This window comes from Mustelus asterias, chromosome 8, assembly GCF_964213995.1.
Source record: "Mustelus asterias chromosome 8, sMusAst1.hap1.1, whole genome shotgun sequence".
Lineage (NCBI taxonomy): Eukaryota > Metazoa > Chordata > Chondrichthyes > Carcharhiniformes > Triakidae > Mustelus > Mustelus asterias.
In genome coordinates, this window is record NC_135808.1 from 75,477,606 (window position 1) to 75,491,361 (window position 13,756).

Here is a 13,756-nt window from a genome sequence, read left to right on the forward strand (position 1 = left end):
CCCCTCCACCCCTCCTAGACACAGAGTCCCCCTCCACCCCCCCCTAGACACAGAGTCCCCCTCCACCCCCCCTAGACACAGAGTCCCCCTCCACCCCCCCTAGACACAGAGTCCCCCTCCACCCCCCCTAGACACAGAGTCCCCCTCCACCCCCTCTAGACACAGAGTCCCCCTCCACCCCCTCTAGACACAGAGTCCCCCTCCACCCCCCCTAGACACAGAGTCCCCCTCCACCCCCCTAGACACAGAGTCCCCCTCCACCCCCCCTAGACACAGAGTCCCCCTCCACCCCCCCTAGACAGAGTCCCCCTCCACCCCCCCTAGACACAGAGTCCCCCTCCACCCCCCCTAGACACAGAGTCCCCCTCCACCCCCCCTAGACACAGAGTCCCCCTCCACCCCCCTAGACACAGAGTCCCCCTCCACCCCCCCTAGACAGAGTCCCCCTCCACCCCTCCTAGACACAGAGTCCCCCTCCACCCCCCCTAGACACAGAGTCCCCCTCCACCCCCCCTAGACACAGAGTCCCCCTCCACCCCCCCTAGACACAGAGTCCCCCTCCACCCCCCCTAGACACAGAGTCCCCCTCCACCCCCTCTAGACACAGAGTCCCCCTCCACCCCCCCTAGACACAGAGTCCCCCTCCACCCCCCTAGACACAGAGTCCCCCTCCACCCCCCCCAGACAGAGTCCCCCTCCACCCCCCCCAGACAGAGTCCCCCTCCACCCCCCCCAGACAGAGTCCCCCTCCACCCCCCCCAGACAGAGTCCCCCTCCACCCCCCCAGACAGAGTCCCCCTCCACCCCCCCCCCGACACTGAGTCCCCCTCCACCCCCCCCAGACAGAGTCCCCGTCCACCCCCCCCCCCCCTAGTCACTGAGTCCCCCTCCACTCTCCTTCCACTAAACACTTCAGACTGTAAACTGCAAGTTATGAGTGGTTAGCACCGGTTAATAACGCAGGATTACTGATTCACCTCCTTTCATTAGTGTTCAGTGGTTTGATCAAAAGGGATTTTTTTGTGTTTCTTGCTGGTCTCCCGTGTGTGTTTATATTAATTGCAAAGGTAAATCCTTGAGGTCTTAAACACGGACTCGCTGTTCAGTGGACCCTGCAACTATATATGCGAGGCTGCATGCAAAATGTTTCAACCGCACTCAAACTCTCTGCAGTTTGGTTTATAAGGAGTGGCAGCCACTTTGCATAAAGTTTAAAAAAAAACATAAATAGGAACGGCAGGCAGTAAAACAGCCCCGTGTCCAGAGCTTGAAAAAGGTGCATTTATAAAGTGGCTGAAATGTTCTTTATGTTCGAAATCCCGTCAATTCACTCTATGTTCACTGCCTTTTATTGAAACAGCGGAATGAATTGAACGCGTTCCAAGTACATATTGGGAATCACTCCCAATGTGCCCACTATTATCAGTGACTTCCAGCACAAAACAGTGTGGCTGCCAAGTGAATCCACCTCTTGCAGGGGTTAGTGCATGAAAACTCTTCAAGCAAATAGGAAAAAAGGGGGGGGCGTCTCTGTTAACTGGCGGTGAAAAAGCCCGTTCCATTCTTCAGTGTTTCAGTGACAACTCAGAGCTTAGACTGGCAGCACGTGTAACACTGCTGCAGCATCGCCAGCCTACACTGGGTAAGATGTCCAAATACTTTTCTGTCTTATTCAAACTGAGGGTGACCAGGGGAATCAGTGCCTTTAATAGATAAACATTGCATATTTAAAACTGCTACTTTGTTGTTACTTTTAAAGTAATCGTTTTGCAGCTGCCACTCATGAACTTGGGTTATCCAATGTCCCTGAGTTTGAGCTGCAATCAGGTTCAAGGTGTTTGTGAAGTCTTTCAAATTAAATTCAAGACAGCAACAACAGAAAAATTGAAAACGGAATTTGCAGACAGTTTTTGTGCTGTGTGTGGTTGGGGCGGGTTCTAACTTCTGTTGTCTGTCTGCTCCTGATCTGGATTCTTTGCGTCAATCTTTTTCCTGTTTTGCAAATTTATCAGCTGTGTGCATCTTCTATTTATCACCACCCAGTCTCACAGTTTAGTTAGTTTTGATGTTGCTGGGTCGGCGACAGACATCAGTCTGGGACAGAAGCTGGTTGCTTTTCACACAGCTTTGTAACGAGCCTGCCTCTTATTGTTTCCAATCCAGGGGAGAGTATCCTGTTCTCACGGTCTCGCTCCTCTCGACTACTTGTTGCATTTTCAACAAATCAAGGTAATCTTCCACCAGCAAAACGTTTAAAACTGGTAACAAAATAAGTTGCAATGTGTTAATTTGTTTTATTCTCGACTCTCATGCATCGTCTCGGTTTGATTTCTACTGAAGTTTGAAACATGTTTAAAGCAGATCGCATTTCTAAGGTTTCGGTGGCCGTTTTGGAAATAACTCATTAGAAACATTTGCATCCAAAACAGCTCCCACCCGGGAATAGTTGTTTTGAAAGTTAAATGATTATTTTTGTTTAGACAAAAGTTTATATAAAGTGTCCTTCACGATTAGGGCCAATTAAGTATTTTTTCAACTGTAGTCAGTTATAATGTAAAAATAAATAATTTATTTCCAAAAGAAGATGCATCAGTTTATTCTTGTAAAAATCTGTAATATGTAATTGCAATTGGAGGGATGGTAAGGCAGGGATGTGATTAGTGAGTTTGTGTGTATTGATGAAGTTCTGGCTTGTCTTTGCAGACTGACCATGTCTCACTGCCTCCCGGCGGCTTCTCACTGATTGGCCTCGCTGCGCCCTCTGCCGGACTCCTCACTGACTGCACCCGGGCTGCCTCGCTGCGCCCTCTGCCGGACTCCTCACTGATTGCACCCGGGCTGCCTCGCTGCGCCCTCTGCTGGAGTCCTCACTGACTGCATCCGGGCTGCCTCGCTGCGCCCTCTGTCGGGCGCCTCCTGCAACAACCGCGGCGGGAAGAAAAAAGATACAAGAGAAAAGGCGGGAAAGTGTAGCGAGATGGAGGCGGACGGGCAGTGGCATATGCCCTACACTAGCTACAGCTACACCAACAAGGACATCATCAAGCAGCATTACAACTACACTGGCAAGCTGGCGGTGAGTCCGGGTGGCAGCCTGAGTGTCGACTCCATCTTCTTCATTGTGGTTTGCTGCTGTATTATCCTGGAGAACCTCATGGTGCTGCTGGCCATCTGGCAGACCAAGAAGTTCCACCGCGCCATGTACTACTTCATCGGTAACCTGGCGCTGTCTGACCTGCTGGCCGGCACCGCCTACACCGTCAACATCCTGCTGTCCGGTTCCAACACCTACCGGCTGACCCCAGCACAGTGGTTCCTGCGGGAGGGCAGCATGTTTGTGGCACTCGCTGCCTCGGTGCTCAGCCTGCTGGCCATCGCCATCGAGCGCTACCTCACCATGCTGAAGATGAAGCCTCACAGCTCGGGCAGCAGCTCCCGCGTCTTCCTGCTCATCAGTGGCTGCTGGCTGCTCTCTGTGCTGCTGGGCGGCCTGCCCATCATGGGCTGGAACTGCTTGCAGGGCTTCCCGCACTGCTCCACCGTGCTGCCACTCTACCACAAGCACTACATCCTCTTCTGCACCACCGTCTTCAGCTTCATCCTGCTGGCCATCGTGCTGCTCTACGCCCGCATCTATGTGCTGGTCCGCTCCCGCAGCCGCCGCCTGACCTTCCGCAAGTACTCGGTGCGCTCCAGCAAGAGCTGCGAGAAGTCTCTGGCGCTGCTCAAGACGGTGATGATCGTGCTGAGCGCCTTTATCGCCTGCTGGGCGCCGCTCTTCATCCTGCTGCTGCTCGACGTGGCGTGCCAGGTGCGCAACTGCCCCGTCCTCTACAAGGCCCAGTGGTTCCTGGCCCTGGCCGTGCTCAACTCGGCCATGAACCCCATCATCTACACGCTGACTAGCCGGGAGATGAGACGCGCCTTCCTCCGCCTGCTCTGCTGCCTGTGCCACCGGGGGCCAGTGCATAGGCTGCAGCAGCACAAGCCGCCCCTCATGCCAACCCTGGAGTTCAGCCGCAGCAAGTCGGATAACTCATCCCACCAGCACAAGGACGAGTGCGGTACCCCTGAGACTCTGATGTCCTCAGGAAACATTAACTCATCGGCGTGAGGCTGGGCTGGACTGCACTGTCTGGGGATGGGGGGGCAGGTGAGACCATTTAGCCTTGGGGCAGCCAGACACTTGGCCGCAACTATATCTGGAATTAAGAATCTACTGATGACCATGAAACCATTGTCGATTGTCTGAAAAATCATCTGGTTCACTAATGTCCTTTAGGGAAGGAAATCTGCCGTCCTTGCCTGGTCTGGCCAACATGTGACTCTAGAACCACAGCAATGTGGTTGACTCTCAACTGCCCTCAGGCAACTAGGGATGGGCAATAAATGCTGACCAGCCAGCGATGCCCCTGTCCCATGAATGAATGAAAAAAGAACCCGGGCCTCCCAGATATAAGCTGGTGTGGGAATCCAATCCTCACCTTATCCTCATATACATAGACGCATCCGGAAATACTGGGACCAGGCACTGGAGTTTGTAACTCTTGTCCTAACTCTCCAACATTTCCAAATGTAGCCAGTTTAAACTGATCTTTGAAGATTCTGTCTTTTAAACATTTAAAATGCAAGGACTGACTTTATCTCGGACTTTTGAAAGGAGATAAATGCATTTTTTAAAAGAGGAAAAACAATACCTGATCTGCTTCAAGGGTTTTTTCTGGTCTGAAGGCTGTGTCAACCATTGGAAGTAAAGCAGTTCATGTTGAGCAATGCAGTTTTGCGGACGAGGGGTTGGGATTCCCGGGCCATGGATGGGGTGCAGAGCATCTCACGAAAGGTCCGGCAAGTTCCTAACCGCTCAGCCACTTTGTGACATTGGTGAAATTACTTTCCTAAAAGGCCGAGCATTTTAAAGATGCATTATCGGGCACTAGATTCTAGTGTATGTGCAGTATTAAAATAAACTTTCAAGTGCATTATGTAAGATAAGAAGAATATAGTATCAAATTGTTGAAAATTAAAGATGTTACTAACTAAGTTTCCACTATCAATTTGAATGCATTATGTTGTTATTCCACCCTTTAGCCATATGTTGTTAATATCTTCAATTATTAATTTATTAACATTCATGAAATTTAATTACCAGTTGCCCAGATTTGTTACTATGAAAGGTTATACTTTAGGCACTCAACTGAACAAAACGATTTGTCTAAATTATTCAAGTTTTGTAATTAAGAGTTGACACAGATTTAAATGGTATGTTCTGTCCCAAACTGCAAACCGTAATTTTCAAAACATAATGTGAAAGTGGCAGTGAATGACACAAGATGTATGTAAATACATATTCCTTTTAATTCAACAATTGTTTCAAGATCTTGTTTATTTGGAGGCATCATTTATGCCAATACAATACACCAGTTGATCAGTTGTTCACTCTGAAAGATTCATTTATTAAAACTGGGGTATGATAGCAACACGATTTGTTTAACATAGTGGAAAGCAAGAGCAGGGATGTCCTTTTCAAGGCCTTCTTACATCTTACTTCATGGGCCTGATGCAGAAGTGACTTCTGATAAAGTCTTCTGTTTTTCCACCTAAATAAAATTATTGGAATTAGGAATGCAAATATAGAAATTTAGTCCTTTGTTGTTTTAAAATTCTGATCCTTGTGTTCAGATCCTTCGTGACCCTTGCTATTTCTGTCATCTCAAATCCTGCAACCCTGGTATGTTAGCTTTTGTTGCAAAGACATTGGAATACTAACATTATACATGGACATAGGTGAGGTCACACCTAGAGTACCGTAATAAGTCTTCAGAGGCAGAAGTCCCTTCACCAAAATCCTTCATTTACAAACTCAAACAGTAGTACACAGAGTGCTAGTTGTTAACAGTCTATCTCCTGGGAGGAGAGGGGGGTCAGAGGAACTGACACTCCCACTTAAGTACAAGGCAAAGACTCCCTGATTCCTGATTGGCCCAATTGGATCCTTAATCAGGGACATCTTTTTGTGTAAATTTATTTATTAGTGTCACAAGTAGGCTTCATTAATACTGTAATGAAGTTACTGTGAAAATCCCCTCGTCGCCACACTCCGGCACCTGTTTGGGTACAGTGAGGGAGAATTTAGCATGGCCAATGCACCTAACCAGCACATCTTTCAGACCGTGGGAGGCAACCGGAGCACCTGGAGGAAACCCACGCAGACACGGGGAGAACGTGCAGACTCCACACAGACAGTGACCCAAGCCAGGAATTGAACCCGGTCCCTGGTGCTGTGAAGCAGTAGTGCTTGCCACTGTGCCACCCTGGATCCTTAATCAGGAAGTTCATACTCCAATGGGCCAACCTCAGTGGCCTGATTGAAGTCATTACAAATACTGTGCACAGTTTTGATCTTGTGACCTGAAGAAGAACAAACTTGCCTAAAAGAGAGTGGAATTAAAGTTCATTGGTCTAGTTCTTAGGCTGAGGGAGTTTTGAGACACAAGGCATTTATTTCTGGAGTTTAGAAAAATGATAAATGATTAGCAATTGGTTCCATAGCTCAGTGGTTAGAGCACTGGTCTTGCAAACCAGTTCAATTCTCACTGGAGCCTGTGGCTAAAATTTAGGGGTGGCGCAGTGGTTAGCACTGCTGCATCACAGCTCCAGGTACCTGGGTTCAATTCTGCCTTGGGCGATTGTGTGGAGTCTGCACGTTCTCTCTGTGTCTGCATGGATTTCCTCCGATGCTCCGGTTTCCCCCCCACACTCCAAAGATGTGCAGGTTAGGTGGATTGGCCATGTTAAATTGCCTCTTAGTGCCGCAAAATGTGTAGGTTAGATGGATTAGCTAAATGTGTGAGGTTATTGGGATAGAGTGGGGGAGAGGGCCTGGGTAAGATGCTCTGTCAGAGAGTCGGTGCAGATTCGATGGCCCGAATGGCCTCTTCTGCACTTTAGGGATTCTATGATGTCATTGAAACATTTAAATTATAAAGGAGCTACCAGGGTAGTGCTTAAAAAATGTTTCTCTTGGCTATGGGGTCTTGAACATGGGGTCAAACTCTCAAAATAAGGGGTTGGTCATTTAGGACTGAAATAAGGAGAAATGTATTCACTCAAAGGGTTGTGAATCTTCGGAATTCTTCATCCTAGAGAGCTATGAATGTTTAGTCATTGTGTATATTAATACAGGCCAATAGATTATTGGATATTAAGAGATATGTGAAAAGGTAGAGTTAAGATAGAAGATCAGCCATAATCTTGCAGATTGGTATCTGCTCGGGCCAAACAGCCCATTCTAATTCCTATTTCTCCCGTTTTTCTGTAATCCTGCAGGATCTTGTCATTTCTTACACTCTGGCTTAGAATCATAGCACAAAAAGCACCCGTTTGGCAATTTGTGTCTGTGTTGGCTCTTTGGCAGAGCTATCCAATTAAATCCACTCCTTACTTTTGTGCACCCTGCCCTCATTTTGCCCCGTTGACAGTTGTGCCTTCTGCTGCCCTAAAGCTTTGGAATTCCTGACTTGAACCTTTCCTTAAAGACACTGTTTAAAAACTATACCCATCCTGATGTCTCCTCCTTTGGCTCAATGTTGATATTTATCAAATTACACACCTTTAAAATACCTTGGGACATTTTATGGAAATGCTACATAAACGTTAGATATTGTTGTAACACATGAACTAATCAGGTAGCTATCAGTAGTGACTAGATCGCGGGAAGTAGATTACACAGCCCAGATAAGGGTTTTTACACACTGACAATGGCTAAGACACTGTCATTCCAATAATCACCAGTCATGGCCTGATGCAGATTGATATACAGCACAACATGGGAGAACACAGTGATTTCAGCTGTAAAGGAGACATATTATACCACATATTTTCATCATTGCCAAGTGTTTTGGCACTGGATCAAGAGGTAATTTTCTGAGGTGAGTGTTGATGGTAAGGAGCACTTGTAACCAGTGCTTAGGGAGCAGCGGCTGCTCGTCGAATTATCCTTTGAAAACTAATTTCTACGCCAGCGGAAAAGTTAACTTTGCAACAATGGAATTATGTTTTCTGTTCATTGATCTAAATGAGTGCAAAATGCTTCAAAGAACAAAGAACAATACAGCACAGGAACAGGCCCTTCGGCCCTCCAAGCCCGCGCCGCTCCCCGGTCCAGGATTGAATCCTGAATCCAGGATCCCCGCCCAATTTTCCAGCCTATCTACATACCAATATCCTATCCACCGAGCTGTCCCTCACAGCTACGATGCTTTGTTCATTACAACCTATTAACTCACCCCCACCCCCCCATTCCAGACCATGTGATCTCCAGGGAGAGGTGAAAACCCAGAGTGAAAAACCCCAGGGCCAATATGGGGAAAAAAAAAATCTGGGAAATTCCTCTCCGACCCCCTGAGGCGATCGAAACGAGTCCAGGAGATCACACTGGCCCTGATCGGAAAATGCTTCCCAACCCTAGTCATTTCCACTTCCACGAACACCATATGAATTCCCTGCCCCCGAGACAGGTTCCCAACTATCCGCAGTCTCGCTCTGTACTGGCACCAGCAAGATGATCATAGAATGAAGCCTTGAAACGAGAAACAAGGAACAATTAGCCCGCGCCGCTCCCTGGTCCAAACTAGACCACTCTTTTGTATCCCTCCATTCCCACTCCGTTCATATAGCTGTCTAGATAAGTCTTAAACGTTCCCAGTGTGTCCGCCTCCACCACCTTGCCCGGCAACACATTCCAGGCCCCCACGACCCTCTGTGTGAAATATGTCCTTCTGATATCTGTGTTAAACCTCCCCCCCTTCACCTTGAACCTATGACCCCTCGTGAACGTCACCACCGACCCGGGGAAAAGCTTCCCACCGTTCACCCTATCCCTGCCTTTCATAATTTTATACACCTCTATTAAGTCTCCCCTCATCCTCCGTCTTTCCAAGGAGAACAACCCCAGTTTCCCCAATCTCTCCTCATAACCAAGCCCCTCCATACCAGGCAACATCCTGGTAAACCTCCTCTGTACTCTCTCCAAAGCCTCCACGTCCTTCTGGTAGTGTGGCAACCAGAACTGGACGCAGTATTCCAAATGCGGCCGAACCAACGTTCTATACATCTGCAACATCAGACCCCAACTTTTATACTCTATGCCCCGTCCTATAAAGGCAAGCATGCCATATGCCTTCTTCACCACCTTCTCCACCTGTGACGTCACCTTCAAAGATCTGTGGACTTGCACACCCAGGTCCCTCTGCGTCTCTACACCCTTTATGGTTCTTCCATTTATCGTGTAGCTCCTCCCTACATTATTCCCACCAAAATGCATCACTTCGCATTTATCAGGATTGAACTCCATCTGCCATTTCCTTGCCCAAATTTCCAGCCTATCTATATCCTTCTGTAGCCTCTGACTATGTTCCTCACTGTCTGCAAGTCCTGCCAGTTTTGTGTCGTCCGCAAACTTACTGATCACCCCAGTTACTCCTTCTTCCAGATCATTTATATAAATCACAAACAGCAGAGGTCCCAATACAGAGCCCTGCGGTACACCACTAGTCACAGGCCTCCAGCCGGAAAAAGACCCTTCCACTACCACCCTCTGTCTTCTATGACCAAGCCAGTTCTCCACCCATCTAGCCACCTCCCCCTTTATCCCATGGGATCCAACCTTTTTCACTAGCCTACCATAAGGGACTTTGTCAAACGCTTTACTAAAGTCCATATAGACAACATCCACGGCCCTTCCTTCGTCAACCATTTTGGTCACTTCTTCAAAAAACACCACCAGGTTAGTGAGGCATGACCTCCCTCTCACAAAACCATGTTGACTATCGTTAATGAGTTTATTCCTTTCTAAATGCGCATACATCCTATCTTTAAGAATCTTCTCCAACAACTTCCCCACCACGGACGTCAAGCTCACCGGCCTATAATTACCCGGGTTATCCTTCCTACCCTTCTTAAATAACGGGACCACATTGGCTATCCTCCAATCCTCTGGGACCTCACCTGTGTCCAGTGACGAGACAAAGATTTGTGTCAGAGGCCCAACGATTTCACCTCTCGTCTCCCTGGGCAGCCTTGGATAGATTCCATCAGGCCCTGGGGATTTGTCAGTCTTTATATTCTCTAACAAACCTAACACTTCCTCCTTTGTAATGGAGATTTTCTCCAACGGTTCAACACTCCCCTCCGAGACACTCCCAGTCAACACATCCCTCTCCTTTGTGAATACCGACGCAAAGTATTCATTTAGGATCTCCCCTACCTCTTTGGGCTCCAAGCATAAGTCCCCACTTTTGTCCCTGAGAGGTCCGATTTTTTCCCTAACCTATGACCCCTCGTGAACGTCACCACCGACCCGGGGAAAAGCTTCCCACCGTTCACCCTATCTATGCCTTTCATAATTTTATACACCTCTATTAAGTCTCCCCTCATCCTCTGTCTTTCCAAGGAGAACAACCCCAGTTTCCCCAATCTCTCCTCATAACCAAGCCCCTCCATACCAGGCAACATCCTGGTAAACCTCCTCTGTACTCTCTCCAAAGCCTCCACGTCCTTCTGGTAGTGTGGCGACCAGAACTGGACGCAGTATTCCAAATGCGGCCGAACCAACGTTCTATACATCTGCAACATCAGACCCCAACTCTTATACTCTATGCCCCGTCCTATAAAGGCAAGCATGCCATATGCCTTCTTCCCGCCAGCCACACAAACATCCCAGAATGTATAGTATAACGTGCGTTTACGGTAATCAAAATTGATTCCTGTCAAACAGTACAAGATCATCAGGGAGGGAGCGATAACCTCACGGGTTTGACTCCACATCAGCTGTAACTTACAACAACAAGTAGACCGTGGGGGAATTTTAAAAACGCAATTTTTATCTTTACAGATTACATGACTTCTGACGTTAAAAGATGTAGCAAGAATTTGAATGCTGTGAAGCAAAACTCTGTATGTAGAAATCCACTCTGTGTTTGTGGCCAGGCAATGATGCAGAGCAAGGAGAAATTTGGGGCGCATTTAAGACTTGGGGTTTTTTTTAAGCAGAAAAAGAGAATGTTAAGTCATTGTGTATATTAATACAGGCCAATAGATTATTGGATATTAAGAGATATGTGAAAAGGTAGAGTTGAGATAGAAGATCAGCCATAATCTTGCAGATTGGTATCTGCTCGGGCCAAACAGCCCATTCTAATTCCTATTTCTCCCGTTTTTCTGTAATCCTGCAGGATCTTGTCATTTCTTACACTCTGGCTTAGAATCATAGCACAAAAAGCACCCGTTTGGCAATTTGTGTCTGTGTTGGCTCTTTGGCAGAGCTATCCAATTAAATCCACTCCTTACTTTTGTGCACCCTGCCCTCATTTTGCCCCGTTGACAGTTGTGCCTTCTGCTGCCCTAAAGCTTTGGAATTCCTGACTTGAACCTTTCCTTAAAGACACTGTTTAAAAACTATACCCATCCTGATGTCTCCTCCTTTGGCTCAATGTTGATATTTATCAAATTACACACCTTTAAAATACCTTGGGACATTTTATGGAAATGCTACATAAACGTTAGATATTGTTGTAACACATGAACTAATCAGGTAGCTATCAGTAGTGACTAGATCACGGGAAGTAGATTACACAGCCCAGATAAGGGTTTTTACACACTGACAATGGCTAAGACACTGTCATTCCAATAATCACCAGTCATGGCCTGATGCAGATTGATATACAGCACAACATGGGAGAACACAGTGATTTCAGCTGTAAAGGAGACATATTATACCACATATTTTCATCATTGCCAAGTGTTTTGGCACTGGATCAAGAGGTAATTTTCTGAGGTGAGTGTTGATGGTAAGGAGCACTTGTAACCAGTGCTTAGGGAGCAGCGGCTGCTCGTCGAATTATCCTTTGAAAACTAATTTCTACGCCAGCGGAAAAGTTAACTTTGCAACAATGGAATTATGTTTTCTGTTCATTGATCTAAATGAGTGCAAAATGCTTCCCGCCAGCCACACAAACATCCCAGAATGTATAGTATAACGTGCGTTTACGGTAATCAAAATTGATTCCTGTCAAACAGTACAAGATCATCAGGGAGCGATAACCTCACGGGTTTGACTCCACATCAGCTGTAACTTACAACAACAAGTAGACCGTGGGAGAATTTTAAAAACGCAATTTTTATCTTTACAGATTACACGACTTCTGACGTTAAAAGATGTAGCAAGAATTTGAATGCTGTGAAGCAAAACTCTGTATGTAGAAATCCACTCTGTGTTTGTGGCCAGGCAATGATGCAGAGCAAGGAGAAATTTGGGGCGCATCTAAGACTTGGGGTTTTTTTTAAGCAGAAAAAGAGAGGGCAATTAAAGTGCAAAGGAAAGCGGATAAAGCAAAACCAACCTGCAGTCTGAGCTGAGTCAACCAGTTTGCAGATCCAGATGCAGTCAACCCCCCAGCTCCAAGTCTTGCAAATGGTGAAATGAGAGAACACATTCCCTAAATTACAGGGGTAGCAGAATTCAACTAGTGCTGCACTGAAATACCCTTATAATTTAAACACGGGTTGTAAATTTACCGTCTGAAATGGTTTTACTGCAGAGTAAAATCCTACAGAGTCCAATTAAATGAATTTGGAACTAAAGTAGCCACAGAAGACAAATGGGAAAATAATGTTTCTCTATTTTCTTCTGTTCTTCTGATGAAGATTTTGAAATTCCTAGTTCTATCACTCAATTGCAGGATAGATAAATAGTGCAAGGAAACTACCTTAACTTCCAGAGAGAGAGAGAAAAAAATCCCACACAATCCAAATTTTCTCAAATTATTCCAAGTTGTTGTCCTGGTAAGCTACCCACAAATATTGCACATTTGATCAAAATTTATGTGAAGGATATCCTGAATTAGCCCTAAGTTTGCTGATGACACCACTGTAGTGGGTCAGATCTCAAACAATGACGAGACAGAGTGCAGGAACGAGATAGAGAATCTGGTGAACTGGTGCGGCAACAATAATCTCTCCCTCAATATCAACAAACCGAAGGAGATAGTCATTGACTTCAGGAAGCGTAAAGGAGAACATGCCCCTGTCTGCATCAACGGGGGCGAAGTAGAAAGGGCCGAGAGTTTCAGGTTTTTAGATGTCCAGATCACCAACAACCTGGCCTGGTCCCCCCATGCCCACCAATGCCTCACGGGTGCCTCACGGGAGACTGCTGAGTAAAATAAGGGCCCATGGTATTCGAGGCAAGGTACTAACATGGATTGACGATTGGCTGTCAGACAGAAGGCAGAGAGTTGGGATAAAAGGTTCTTTCTCAGAATGGCAACCGGTGACAAGTGGTGTCCCGCAGGGTTCAGTGTTGGGGCCACAGCTGTTCTCTTTATATATTAACGATCTAGATGACGGGACTGGGAGCATTCTGGCCAAGTTTGCCGATGATACAAAGATAGGTGGAGGGGCAGGTAGTATTGAGGAGGTGGGGAGGCTGCAGAAAGATTTAGACAGTTTAGGAGAGTGGTCCAAGAAGTGGCTGATGAAATTCAACGTGGGCAAGTGCGAGGTTGTACACTTTGGAAAAAAGAATAGAGGCATGGACTATTTTCTAAACGGTGACAAAATTCATAATGCTAAAGTGCAAAGGGACTTGGGAGTCCTAGTCCAGGATTCTCTAAAGGTAAACTTGCAGGTTGAGTCCGTAATTAAGAAAGCAAATGTAATGTTGTCATTTATCTCAAGAGGCTTGGAATACAAAAGCAGG

At 46.7% G+C, this 13,756-nt stretch overlaps 1 protein-coding gene across 2 annotated transcripts; it reads left to right on the forward strand.

The window, feature by feature from the left end:
* Positions 1-1,566: 1,566 nt before the first annotated feature.
* Positions 1,567-5,479, forward strand: s1pr1 (sphingosine-1-phosphate receptor 1). Of its 2 annotated transcripts, XM_078218243.1 has the most exons (3): positions 1,567-1,642; positions 2,164-2,229; positions 2,704-5,356. In XM_078218243.1, exon 3 carries the CDS (start codon positions 2,978-2,980, stop codon positions 4,112-4,114), a length of 1,137 nt encoding a protein of 378 aa, XP_078074369.1. In that variant the 5' UTR covers positions 1,567-1,642; positions 2,164-2,229; positions 2,704-2,977; the 3' UTR covers positions 4,115-5,356. The 2 variants fall into 2 exon arrangements, with proteins under 2 accessions (XP_078074369.1, XP_078074367.1); XM_078218241.1 differs by lacking the exon at positions 1,567-1,642 and having other exon boundaries at positions 2,059-2,229; positions 2,704-5,479.
* The last annotated feature ends 8,277 nt before the right edge of the window (positions 5,480-13,756 follow it).

Bases quoted from the DNA above. Each gene is read 5' to 3' on its own strand.
- s1pr1 (XM_078218243.1), top strand. From the start codon at position 2,978: ATGGAGGCGGACGGGCAGTGGCATATGCCCTACACTAGCTACAGCTAC.